The 13,333-nt window shown below is 42.2% G+C and overlaps 1 protein-coding gene across 1 annotated transcript in view; it reads right to left on the bottom strand.

Annotated features, from left to right (window-relative positions):
• The window catches only part of SEMA5A (semaphorin 5A), a gene marked incomplete at both ends in the record, with an annotated part of 314,646 nt that extends 302,642 nt beyond the window's left edge, over positions 1-12,004 (bottom strand). The window contains one exon of the mRNA XM_079703072.1: positions 11,884-12,004. Coding sequence (XP_079559198.1) covers positions 11,884-12,004 — 121 coding nt within the window. The remainder of the gene's footprint in view (positions 1-11,883) is intronic.
• Between the last annotated feature and the right edge of the window lie 1,329 nt (positions 12,005-13,333).

Here is a 13,333-nt window from a genome sequence, read left to right as displayed (position 1 = left end):
TCACCCATCAGCCCCCAAAACGCTCTCACTGCTCTAAATCCCACACGCCCAACCAAAATTCAGTCTGTCCTCACCACAGAAGCCAGAGTGACACTTTAAGTCATGTTAGTGCCTCACACTATCATTCCTCTGCTCAAAATCTTCCAGTGCCCCCCTCCCATAAAATAAAGGTCAAATTTGTAAAGGCCCTACAGAACCTGGCCCTTATTATCCTTCCAATCTCACCTCCATTACTCCCTCCATTCAGGCCACACTGGCCTCCCTGCTCTTACTCAGACCTGCCAAGTACCCTCCCACCTCAGGGCCCAGGCACTTGCTCTTCCCTCTGCCTGGAACACATTTTCTTCAGTTATTCACATGGCTTGCCCCCTCACCTCCTTAAGTCTTGACTCAATGGGTCATTCTGTATGTTGCATAATTTAGTCAGGAAAAGAGAAACCACCCTAGGTACCTCAAACAGAGGACATTTAATATAGGGAATTGTTTGTAAAGGTATTGGAAGATAAAGTACAAGAACGAAGGAAGAATGCATGACACACAGAGATGAGCAGCTGCTAACAAGCTGGGATGGACCCCATAAGCCTGTTCCTGCTGCTGTGCTCTTCTCAAGCAGCTGTGACTCAAGCTGTGACTGCCTACTCCCCAACTAGGGACTTAGGATCGCCTCAGTCCTCAGCCATGCTATGCAGGCATAAACATGATCCTAACTATTTCTCCAGCCTCCTCAGCAACTGCTGGTTCCTCCCATTCACACATCCTGACAGGAACCCAGCTGGGTCAGAAGCCTGAGAAATTTCACCGACTCTCTGACCAGTTGTACAAAGTGAAATATAAAAGGGACAGCTGTGGGGATGGAGGCAACAGGTAAATGCCGGGCACACCTGGTTACCCTGATGAAAACTGCAAGACCCCTCCCCTCCTTAACACATTCCCTGCTTTATGTTTCTCCTCAGGCCTTAACACCATATAATCCGGTCTATATTATATCATCTTATTATTGTCTGTCTCCCCTAATAGAACGTAAAATCAGCACAGGCCGAGATTTCTACTGTTTCGCTTATTGGGGTAACCCCGTGACTGAAACCATTTCTGGCACATCATATGCACTCAATAAAGATTGATTGAATTATTAATGAACTGGAACTCTGGTTTTATCCTCAAACAAGCAGAAACTAAAGACTCTGTGGGATGAGGTGAGGGACTCCAGTGGCACAAAAATCAAAAATATGAATAAGAATGACAATCGTTAATCACCCTCTGAGAGCCACCAGGAGCGCTCTGCCAGTCCAGCTGTTCCTGGCACCAGGGTCTCGTTTCATTGATTTTATTTAATAGGGTTTGTAGTCTATCTAACATGCAATCCAGAGGTGCTTTCAAGGTGGGAATGGTCAAATAGCATTACGACAAATTTGTCATCTTGCAGATTGGAAGAATCTATTCATTTGGTGTGTTAGCATGCATTATCACCGCACTCTTGATTATGAATGAGAGTGCTTCCTGCTTCATGTGACACATGTGATGAGGCTTTCTGAAGTCTATCCCTGACTTACGTGAGGGAAATGGGAAAGCAAAAGAGAAATTAAAAAAAATAACTCCTTTTCTTTAAAAAGCTTCAGGAAAATAAAAAGGTTATGGTGCTGACTAAATTAGTACACAAACTAAAAGTTTTAGAAACCTCAGTGTAGTCTTTTCTTTGTTATATTGATAACAGAAAAATTTCAGCACTGCTGTCTGCTGAAGTGGGCATAATGTTTTGTCTCCTCAAATGTGACCATGGCAGATTACCTTGCCTTGATATTAGAAGAAGACAAGAAGTAATAAATCCAAGAAAAAATATTGCTTAATTAAAAGTTTATTCACCCTACATTTAATCTCCAACTCTTACTCATAAATAAAAAAAGGATTAGATTTTTATCTACCATCATTGTGAGAAATAGATGAATTGCCCATTTAATGCTTAGAAAGACTATAATATGCTTAAAGATAAATAAAACACAATAACATACCATTTGACACCCAGTGAAATGATTATTTTAAATCAGAGTCCTGACAATAACTTCACAAACTCTTATCCCCAGTTTTAATGCAATCCCTTTGAACTACTTAACTTATAAAGTATTCCATTTGCAATCTCAGAATAATAGAAACTATTTCACCACCCTGACAAATCAATCAAAAATTGATTATCTCAAGATAAAATATAGATGTGGAATCTTACAAATTATTTCATTAGTGGCGCTAGAACACAAAATTAATCCAAAAGTTATTGATCATTCTCAAAACTCAATAAATTATTTTCATCAGAACTTAATCATTGTTTATAAAAAACATACAACAGGGACCCTCAGCTTTCATCAGTCGAAGATCAATAACAACATAAAAGTACAACACAGGTATTGCAACCAACTCACTCAATGAATAATCCATAGTGGTTTTACCATGAGTACATTTTCTTCTAACACCTCTATGCACTTATGAATGATCATTACATTCCTACATTGTAGAGTTGAAAAGTGGTGTGTTTTTTAATATTTCATTTTTTCAGATAGCAAACTAGCAACAGACTTTAAAATAAAAAATGTATTACCTAGTGCAGCTTTTAATGTATAGAATAGGCAGTGTACTTATACATTAGTTGTTTCATTTGCATATAGGTGCAAATATTTTGCCCACATAATTTTGAGATTACATTATATGAACCATTCAGTCATTTGCATGATAACAGAAGTTAAATTATTGATGGGTCAAAGGACTTTTTATAGGATCCATAACAACACTTTTCTTTCCCAAATAAACGCAAAGGAGGATAACTCATAACCTGTTATGAAACCAAAGAGAATTACACTTGATTTATGTAAATTTTCGTTTTTACAAAGAAAAGCATTGAGTTCAAGACACTTTTCAACAGTAGTCAGTATCTTGCTATTATTTAATCAGATTCACATGAAAATATTAAAATGAATTTTATGCAATCTATTTTTTTTTTTTTTTTTTGCGGTACACTGGCCTCTCACTGTTGTGGTTTCTCCCATTGTGGAGAACAGGCTCCGGACGCGCAGGCTCAGTGGCCATGGCTCACAGTCCCACCCGCTCTGCGGCATGTGGGATCTTCCCAGACCGGGGCACGAACCCTTGTCCCCTGCATCGGCAGGCGGACTCTCAACCACTGTGCCACCAGGGAAGCCCTATGCAATCTATTTTTAATTCAAATAAATGTTCCTAATTCTTCCTTGGAGACAGTGGGCCATTGTCATGCAGTCATACACACGTATGATTTATAAATGTCAAATGGCAGATGTGAGACTAGAAGAACAGGGAGAAATACGGTAAGCAATTTGTGTGTGTGTGTGTGTGTGTGTGTGTGTGGTACACGGGCCTCTCACTGCTGTGGCCTCTCCCATTGCGGAGCACAGGCTCCGGACGCGCAGGCTCAGTGGCCATGGCTCACGGGCCCAGCCACTCTGCGGCATGTGGGATCTTCCCGGACCAGTGCACAAACCCGTGTCCCCTGCATTGGCAGGCAGACTCTCAACCACTGCTCCACCAGGGAAGTCCTACTGTAAGCAATTTTTTTTTTTTTTTTTTTTTGCGGTACGTGGGCTTCTCACTGTTGTGGCCTCTCCCATTGTGGAGCACAGGCTCCGGACGCGCAGGCTCAGTGGCCATGGCTCACAGACCCAGCCGCTCCACGGCATGTGGGGTCTTCCCGGACCGGGGCACGAACCCGTGTCTCCCGCATTGGCAGGCGGACTCTCAACCACTGTGCCACCAGGGAAGCCCATACTGTAAGCAATTTTAATCAATGTATTTACATGCTCAAAGACTCTGAAATCTCTGAAATCTGACAGGAACTCTATAAATTATCTACAACAGCCCCTCCTGTGGTGATGAGCATCCTAGATCCTAGAAAAAGTGATAAAATCCAGCCAGGATCATGAAGCCACATGCCTGTCTGGGGCATGAGACACCAAACAGCAAAATCCCAGAGAGAAAATGGAGCAGCGTGGGACATGTATAGAGCCCTGGGATGTTCATGAGGCCATGGGATAGGTATGGAGCCCCGAGACAGGCATGGAGCCTTGATATGTGCATGGGGCTGTGAGGCCACATGAAGAGCCACAGAACAGCTATACAGCCATGGGAGATGCATGAGGCCACGGGACAGGCGTGGGATCCTGGGACACACGTAAGGAGCCACAGAACAGGTATGGAGCCCCAAGGGGAGCAGGTGTTGAGCCAAGCAATGCCAGTGGTCCCGAGGTCTGTGAGCCAGTCAAGGGAAGAGTGGTAAGAGGCAGGCCCATGGGCAGGGTTGGCAGTTAACAGGGAAAGAGGAAGTGTGCACATGACACCCTCCAGACTGGGAGAAAAACAGCCTCTCGGAGGTAGGGAAGAGCTGGGGCTCCCAGTAAGTTAACATAAAGAAGAGCCAACAGAAAGTTACAAAACTTGCCACACATTTTTATTGTCAACACTGAACACATCAATGCCTTTAACAGGAAGGCAATGGAATATAGTTATACCATTTGAAAGAAAAACACAGGATCTGTGAAAAATAATCATTCATCCTGTGGTATGGGAATAGAACCCGAGTTTAAAATACTGGGTTGGCCCCTTTTGGTCATGGTTTTTTGAATCACCCAAGGCTACATGTGGGGATAAGGCAGTTGTTTAAACTCGAGGGCCACATGCCACATCCAGTCCGGTCCCAGTGATGGCGCAAGCTGGAATATCCATTTTGAGTCCCTCAGACTTGGGGCCAAATGTTGATAATCTAGTGTCAATCATCCATACAGTTCTTCCATAAGTCCCAAAACAATTCTCAGGCCAAACAACAAATCCAGAAGTAGGAAGACACTCAGCAGGACCATCCAGGAGTTACAGATAGAGATCCCAGGGATCTGAGAGGAGAATTAACAACACCTGGCCTGATTCTGCAGGCAGAAGTCATCTTGGGCATTAATATTAAGTGCTGTCAATCTCAGTCCTGGGCAAATATGTGGACAAAACTATAATTCAAAAAAGATACAGGCATCCCTATGTTCATAGCAGAACTATTCACAATAGCCAAGACATGGAAACAACATAAATGTCCATTGACAGATGAATGGATAAAGAAGATGTGGTACATATATACAATGGAGTACTACTCAGCCATAAAAAGGAGTGAAATAATGCCATTTACAGTAACATGGATGCAACTAGAGATTATCATACTAAGTGAAGTAAGTCAGAAAGAGAAAGACAAATACCATATGATATCACATACATGTGGAATCTAAAATACGACACAAATGAACCTATCTATGAAACAGAAACAGACTCACAGACATAGAGAATGGACTTGAGGTTGCCAAGGGGGAGGGGACGTGGGTGATTGGATGGACTGGGAGTTTGTGATTAGCAGATACAAACTATTATATATAGAATGTATAAACAACAAGGTCCTACTGTAGAGCACAGGGAAATATATTCAATGTCCTGTGATAAACCATAACGGAAAAGAATATGAAAAAGAATGTGCACATATATACATGTATATGTATATTTATATATATGTGTAACTGAATCACTTTGCTGCACAGCAGACGTTAACACAACATTGTAAATCAACTATATTTCAAATGAAATAAATTTAAAAAAATACTAAGTCAGCTAAGACAAAGAAAAAAGGCCTCCAAATTAGTCATGATATTAAAGCTGCAAGGCAAAGTAAGCCTGAATACAGCGTGACTCACCCCAGAGGTGGTCTTTCTCTGTGTGTTATGTGAAATTGCCCGATTTCTATAACTGGAGCACACTCTCTAAATTGCGAGCATGCTGGGTAAACTTTAATCAATAAACGAACAAAAGCAGAATATGGCACTATCGCCTTAAGTGGACATTAAACATTTAAAACTCATTTCGGATACAGTTATGAGATTCAGTAAGCGTGCTAAGAAACATGCTGTCTTGAAGGGTCACTATTTCCCCCCCTTTATTGGAACAGACATTTAAGCAAACGACACGGACCTAAGTGTGAAGGGTGCGTCTGTCACAGGTCAGGGTGTTTTAGCAGCCACTGCATGAGCAGGGATAAATATTCCAGAACATGCAGTCAAGGGAGTACCCTTGCAAACACAGCAAGCTGTTAGGGCTTGTTGAGCAATGAACTCCACAAGACAAGCGGAGCCCGAAGTGGTAAATATTTTACCAAGGCTTGGAAAAAAGATCCTGCCAGCACCTTCTGCTCAGCCAGGTAAATCAAATCAAGACTTCATTGAAATGTGCTTACTTGTACTGAGATGTCCCTGCAGACTCTTCCTGAGCAGCCTCCTGTGAAGCGTGCCTCCAACGTATAATGCTAAATCATGAAATTTTTAATGTACCCAGAAACCAAGATTGTAAACATCAAGATGATCCAGCCCTTCCTTTGTTTCTCTCTTATCAGTGTTTCATCATACATTTTCAAACTTTCTTGCATTGAGCACAGAAGAGTGTTTATGGGGCATAGCCGTGGCCACCTGCTCAGCTATAACAGGAGCCATTTCAAGGACTGACTGGGCTCCAAACAGCCACAGGGAATCTTTTATGTCTGTTTTTGATCAACAGTCTTATCCTTTCTTAAGAGAAGCACTTCCTTCCTAAAGCACCCATACTCTTGGCCCATGGTCTGCATACTCCTTCTCAGCCAAGATGGAGGTCCCCAGGTGCTCCCTCCCTCTACCTGCCCTGCATCCTGGGTGCCCTGGCCTCCCTCCCTCTGGGCTGGCTGTAGGTGGGGTCTCCTTCCTGTGAGCTAACCCCTCACCTGTGCCAGTATCCTATCCCCTCCTATAGCCCCGGGGACTTTGCCTAGTCAATTACCTCCCCCTGTCTTTTCTCTCTACACCAGTACCATTTAAGGATGATTAAGTAATGCTCTCTTAAAAGCTGTTCCCTGTCCTCATGTCCCTGACAACTGAGACAGTAGTTCTCTAGTTTTATGTCTATTTCTTCACCTCACATTTATCCCTTCACTCATGAGCATCTAGTTTTATCCCCAGAACTGCTGCGAAACTGCTCTGATAAATGCCGTTTGCTACGGGTTGATGTGTCCACCCCATGCCCACCCAGAGATATGCTGAAGTCCTAACCTCATGCACCTGTGATGATTGTGACCTTATTTGGAAATAGGGCCTGGATGTAATTAATTAAGATCAAGTCAGGCTGGGTGACGGTGGGCCCTAAACCCAATATGACTTGTGTCCTTATAAAAAGAAGAGAGGGGCTTCCCTGGTGGCGCAGTGGTTGAGAGTCCGCCTGCCGATGCAGGGGACACGGGTTCATGCCCCGGTCCAGGAAGATCCCACATGCCGTGGAGCGGCTGGGCCCGTGAGCCATGGCCGCTGAGCCTGCATCTCCAGAGACTGTGCTCCACAACGGGAGAGGCCACAACAGTGAGAGGCCTGCGTACCGAAAAAAAATAAAATAAAACAAACAAACAAACAAACAAACAAATAAATAAAAAGAAGAGAAAACAGACACAGAAGTATAGAGAGAATGCCATGTGACTACAGACTCAGAGAACTGGAGTGATGGGTCCACAAGCCAAAGAACGCCAAGGACTGCTGACAGCCACCCGAAGCGAAGAAGCGGCAAAGATTCTTCCCTAGAGCTTTCAGAGCGTGGCCCTGGTGACACCTTGCTTTTGGACTTCTAGCCTTCAGAACTGTGAGAGAAGATATTGTGATTGTTTTAAACCACCCAGTTTGTAGGATTTGGTTACAGGAATACTGAGAAACTAATACACCATTGCTGACAGAGTTTCTGGGAAGGTAACCATCTGTCCCAGTTTTCCCAGAAGATAGTAGGGCTTTCAGTGCTACATCCCAAAAAAGTCTCGGGCAAATCGGGATGCGTTTGTCACTCGACCTTCTGGCCCACAGGTGCCTTGAACTGGCTGCATCATCAGACACTCTGACGGCCACCTCCCTCTTGAAAAAGCTCTCCTTTCTTGGTCCCCATGATCCCTGCTCTCAATTAGTTACCTCCATCTGATGGCAGCTAGGAACTCAGCTTTCTCGCTCTAACATCATTTCAGATTCCCCTTCTTTATCCCATCTGGAATCAACAGTCAAGAACTCAGCACTCACTCTCAGTGCCCCCTGCTTCCTCCTGTCTTATATCCTTTAAAACATCAACAACTCCCTCTTCAAATCTCCAGAATCCACCCAATTCTTTACATTTCTGCTACCACTCCCACAGCTCAGGCCCTCATTGCTGCCCCCTTTGGTCACAGCAGTGGCCCCAGAATTTGCTCTTCCTGCCGGCACTTCTCCATCCTCCAAGGTGAGCCTGTGCAGACAAGAGGCGGACTTCTTGAGATGCCTTTTGATGCCGTGCATTATTGAATCCTCACTGTAAGTTTCATCTCCCTCTACTTCCTCTCTGTAATCTGAACTAACATTTCATGGCTTACTGTACTCGACACTTGCCAAAACCTGCTGTGCTCCCCTCATGAGATTCATAAACACCTTCTAACAATCATCTGGGACTCAGCTCTGGCATTGTTGCATCCTAGAAACCCTCCTTAACCATTGCTCTACAGCCCAGGCTGTCTGGTTCCAACACCCCTTCCCTGGGCTCACACAGCACCCGGCAAAGACACCTGAGAGGACCCTTAATACAATGTAATGCAGTGGTCCTTTTGGTTTATATTCCTCAAGATATTCTAGACCCTTAACAGGAACTAGGTTTTTTACCACTATCTCCTCCATATTTAGCACAGACCCCGGTACATATATAGGCAGTTATTAAATGTCTGTTGAATGTTCACTCCAAATTTTAAAAATGAAAATTAAAAGTAGGTTGAGATGCCATTTATGAGCTATGGGGTTTTCCCAAATCCCAAAGCTTAACAGTGCACTCTATTGGAAAGTCTAGCATGAAACAGATACTCCTATCCAGGGCAATGAGAATGCAAAATGGTGCAACCTTCATCAAAGGGAATCAGGCAGTATCTAGCAAAACCACAACTGCATTCACCCCTTGACCCAGCAATCCCAATTCCAGGAATCTCTGTCAATGTTACACTTGCAAAAATATCAAAAGATGTGTGTGCAGGAGGCATTACACATTGTAACACTATACATGATCACTTCTCCCAGCAGGGAGTTGCTGAGTAGACAAGAGTTCATTACACAGAGGAGAGCTATGTGACCATGAGAAGAAGTGACATAAATCCATACTACTGGGACGTGGACTCCAGGGTATATCATGATGTCAAAATATGCTAGATAGAAAAAACTCTGTATATATGCTACTTTTTAATAAAGAGGGTGTGAATATATATGTGCATGTGTATGTGTGTGTGGAGTTTGGTTTATATTTAAAAAGAAGCATAAACTATAAACTATAAGTAAAAGGTGAGCTAAAGGCAGAGAGAGTGAACAGGGTAAGGAAAACAGTTCCTCTGAACACTGCTTATTTTATTAATTTGGCTTTAAAACACTACAGAATAATGTAATGTAAATTTTGAAAATCTCGAAAAATCAAAAGTGAAATTAAACAATGAAATTAACTGGATTTTGAGTTGGTGGCACAACCATACAAAGGGAAATTCTTTCAATGTCAAGGTGCTAATTTTGCTTCAATTTTCCAGTGAGATTTGTACCCTGAGGACTAAAAGAAAAGAAGAAAAATCATCCAAAAGGGTTTTCTGTAGTCAACAAGGACTAAAGTTGCACAGAACTGTTATTTTGAAATGACTAAGTATCTATTACAGGAAAAGGCAAAGGAATAATCATGCTGACCTACAGAGATAGGATTCTGTGCACAGGAGAGAAAGATAGAGACATAAAATGGAAGAGGATCAGAAAGCCCCTAGAGTCCTGGAGATGAACTGGAAGTATCCAGAGCAACTTCTGGTGTGTTTTAAAGAACGTTTTCCTTAGCTCTGTACACTGAAAACACCTGACTTTGATCACCGCTATGCTTGAATCAGATAAAAATGGCTGATTCTCAGGTCAATGGAAGGAAATGGATAAGAGGAATCTTATTATCCTAGAGAATAATCAAGCCATCCAAGGCCACTTGGGTTGTTGCCAAAGAACTCAGGGGCCAACCTCAAGAGGCTCCCCTAGGCCTGAAATGTGACGATTTCACCATCTGTAAGAACATAAGCTGCAAGTGATGGAAATATACCAAATATTGAAATCCATGTATTAAAAATAATTCTAATAACCACTTTTTTTTTAAAAGAAAAGCAAACATAACATTTTATTTGTCCCCTCTGGATAATGTTGGACAGCCAACTAAGTAAGCTCTTTACAAAAATGGTAAAGGGAAGAAAAATAAGCATTCACTCTGCCTTTCCTATGTCAGTTGCACCCTCAGGATATTCAAAGAGTTGAGGAGGGAAAGTTACTTTATGTAGAAATATTTTAGCCATTAAATGAAAAAAGAATAGCAAAATTAAAAACTCCCTGTTTTTCACCCATGAATGAATCAGGAGATTTAGGCCGTGATCCTCGATGACTGATCATTTCACATCCTGATGAAGGACGCAGCACCATCCATGACACAGCAGAGACACAAAGATGCACACCTGACTCTGGGCAGCCTCTGGATATCACTACTAATTTACAGACACATTCAGGACAGAAGAGCGTCCGAATGACAGCAATGGGAAGCTGGGCAGACCCTGGACTGTGGAAACTCTGCAGGACGATCAACTCAAGTTTCTTTAAAAATTAATTTGCAAGGGGAGAGCAACAACAACAAAACACAGTGAAGGATGAAGAGACTCAAGACGTACACCAGCCAACTGCAATAGACGACACGAGCCAACTGCAATAGACGAAGGTCCTTCCGATCCTGACTCAGTTCAACTGTCACCAGAACAAGGCAAAAGCATTCCTGTGACCATCAGGGCTTTCACAGTACTCACTAGCTGTTTGCTAATTTTATGGCATTGGTTTTTGTCTGGGTTTCTGATGTTTTGGTGTGATTATGGCATTATGAATTCCTTATCTTTGATAGCCAAGAAGTGAAATATTATGGCACTATTATATCATTTCTTGAATTTGCTTCAAAATAATTTGGTGAATGTGGGTAGATCACGGGTGGGGATATACAAGAAAAAAGGTGGGCCAGGGATTAATAAATACAGGGGCTGGGTGTTCCTTAGACTCTTCTATTTTTGTATATATTTCAAATCTTTTTGTGATACAAAAGTTACAAAATAACAGACCGCAAAATTATTCATTGGATGAATTATTAAAATACAATGTCTGATTAATTTTACTCAGTTTCATGATATAAGAGCAAGTTCCTTGAGGACAGAGACAAAGACTAGTTTACTTATCACCTTAAATGCTTAGAAATGTCCAGGGTGTAAAGAACCCTAAATAAATTTTGATGAATTAATGAATAAAAGAATGTGTATACACACTAATCAATTGACCCTACAGATATGTAGGCATATTTGAGACAGTAAACCAATTCTATCTGCCACGCAATGCCAGATAGAGACAAAGGCGTACATTGTGTGCTGGGACTAAGGCTTTGTTGGGAAATGCTGAAATGAAGAATTTTTTGTTTTGCTTGGTTTTGTTGTCATTTCTGTGGGTCACATTTTTCTCCGCCAGTTCAAAGGCCTAGGAGGCTGACAGCACCTGTTAAGTAAAAGTGGCCTCAACAATGGGACCTTCTGCCTATGACAATTCTGAGCTTGGATTCTTCTTTAGTGATCAGTTTCAGAATATGAAACTGTTGTGATGGGGGATTTTGCATTTTTGCTCTGATTTTAAACAATGCCTAAAACAAGATGCACAGAATAATGGAGTGACAACCACTGCTATTCTGAGTATGGAACGAGCATTTAAATGGTGCCTTTGCAATCAGAGTGTGCTCGAGCCTCACCTTTATAGGAAATGACCGGATGCTCTGCTCTCTGGCACTGAGATGCGTCTGTCTCCGGCTGGGCGAGTCTCCACCATCCCAGGCACGAGAAGAGCCAGGCAATGATGCAGGGTCCCTTCATGGTGGGCAGGAGACCTTAGGCTCTGGACACTTATCTTTAACCAGAAGCTCGTTGTCCCGTCATGTGGGGAAAGTGCCTAAAACACACAAAAGAGAACAAGTGCATTAACATGGGTTCACGTTTTCTGGTGGGTGGTCTTTCAGTAAAGCCCCATCACGCCCTTTAGAAAAAAAAGAGCCTTGCAGTGCTTGGACAAACACACCTTTTTCTAGGAGATATTTCAGAAATGTGTGAGTAATGATGTTTGTCTCAATCTAGACCTCTTTTCCTCCCAATAATTTTAGGAGATAACCCATTGATTACAAAAGAAGGAATGTTCAAGTTTAAGCTTGATCAAGTTGTCATCGTCCCCACCCCCATGAAGAATTCAGTTTCAGAGTTGTGATCATTGATTGGTTTTCTCTTAGAACATCATTCTCGCCCCCTCGTGCAAATGCAGATCTATATGTGGATGCCGTAAGAATCCCTCCCCTTCCCTTTTCAAAATACAAAAGCCCCTATTAAATAAGGCCATGACCACTGTCCTTGACTAATTACCTGATTAATACTATGCTACCCAACTCTTCAAAATCATCCACAGTGGGTGCATTTCTCCTTTGAAATTTACAGATGACCTGCCTGCAAAGTTTTTGGCTAGAGATCAAGTATGCATCAAATAAAACCTATATGGAGCACTTACTGGGTGAAATGAAATTGCCGTGCTGGAAGCTGGGAAACTTTAAAGATTATGAATAATTTAAAAGATTAATAAGCTTTAAAATAAGATAGGCTTATAAAAATAACTATAATCCAAGCTGTTAGAAAATCATAAAAAGAAGCAGGAGTGCTATGGGGGTTAGGAGAGAGAGTACAACTGCTATTGAGAGAGATCAAGGGTGGGTCAAAGGAAGACTTCATATTTGAGTTTAATCATGGAGGATAAAGAGGATTTCAACAGATGGAGACTTCTGGAAGTAATCCAGAAGAGGATGAAAAGATGCACTGGAGGGCCAAGAGGAATGAGTAGGCAACATGTGTTGGGAACAGTTTACTGTACTTGACCCCAGGGGATAGAAAGGGGAGAACTGGGAAGCAGCTTAGAGAGAAGGTTGGGTTAAGATTTTGGAAGGTGACTGATACTAAGGTCTGAGGTCTCTATTTTTAGGCAATAAGCTACCACAGTATATTAACATTAGAAGAAATCGTAATCATTCTCACCATAGCATACACAGGAAATCGGCTAAAGAAGAGCATAAAGGTCGAGAAGTGAAATTGAAGATACAGCAATTGTTCAGAAGAGAAAGAAAGGAAGCTGTGACTTCAGGTGGGGTCAATGTGAACAGAAATTAA

This window comes from Hyperoodon ampullatus, assembly GCF_949752795.1.
Source record: "Hyperoodon ampullatus genome assembly, chromosome: 4".
Lineage (NCBI taxonomy): Eukaryota > Metazoa > Chordata > Mammalia > Artiodactyla > Ziphiidae > Hyperoodon > Hyperoodon ampullatus.
This window is presented reverse-complemented; position numbering and strand designations above follow the sequence as displayed.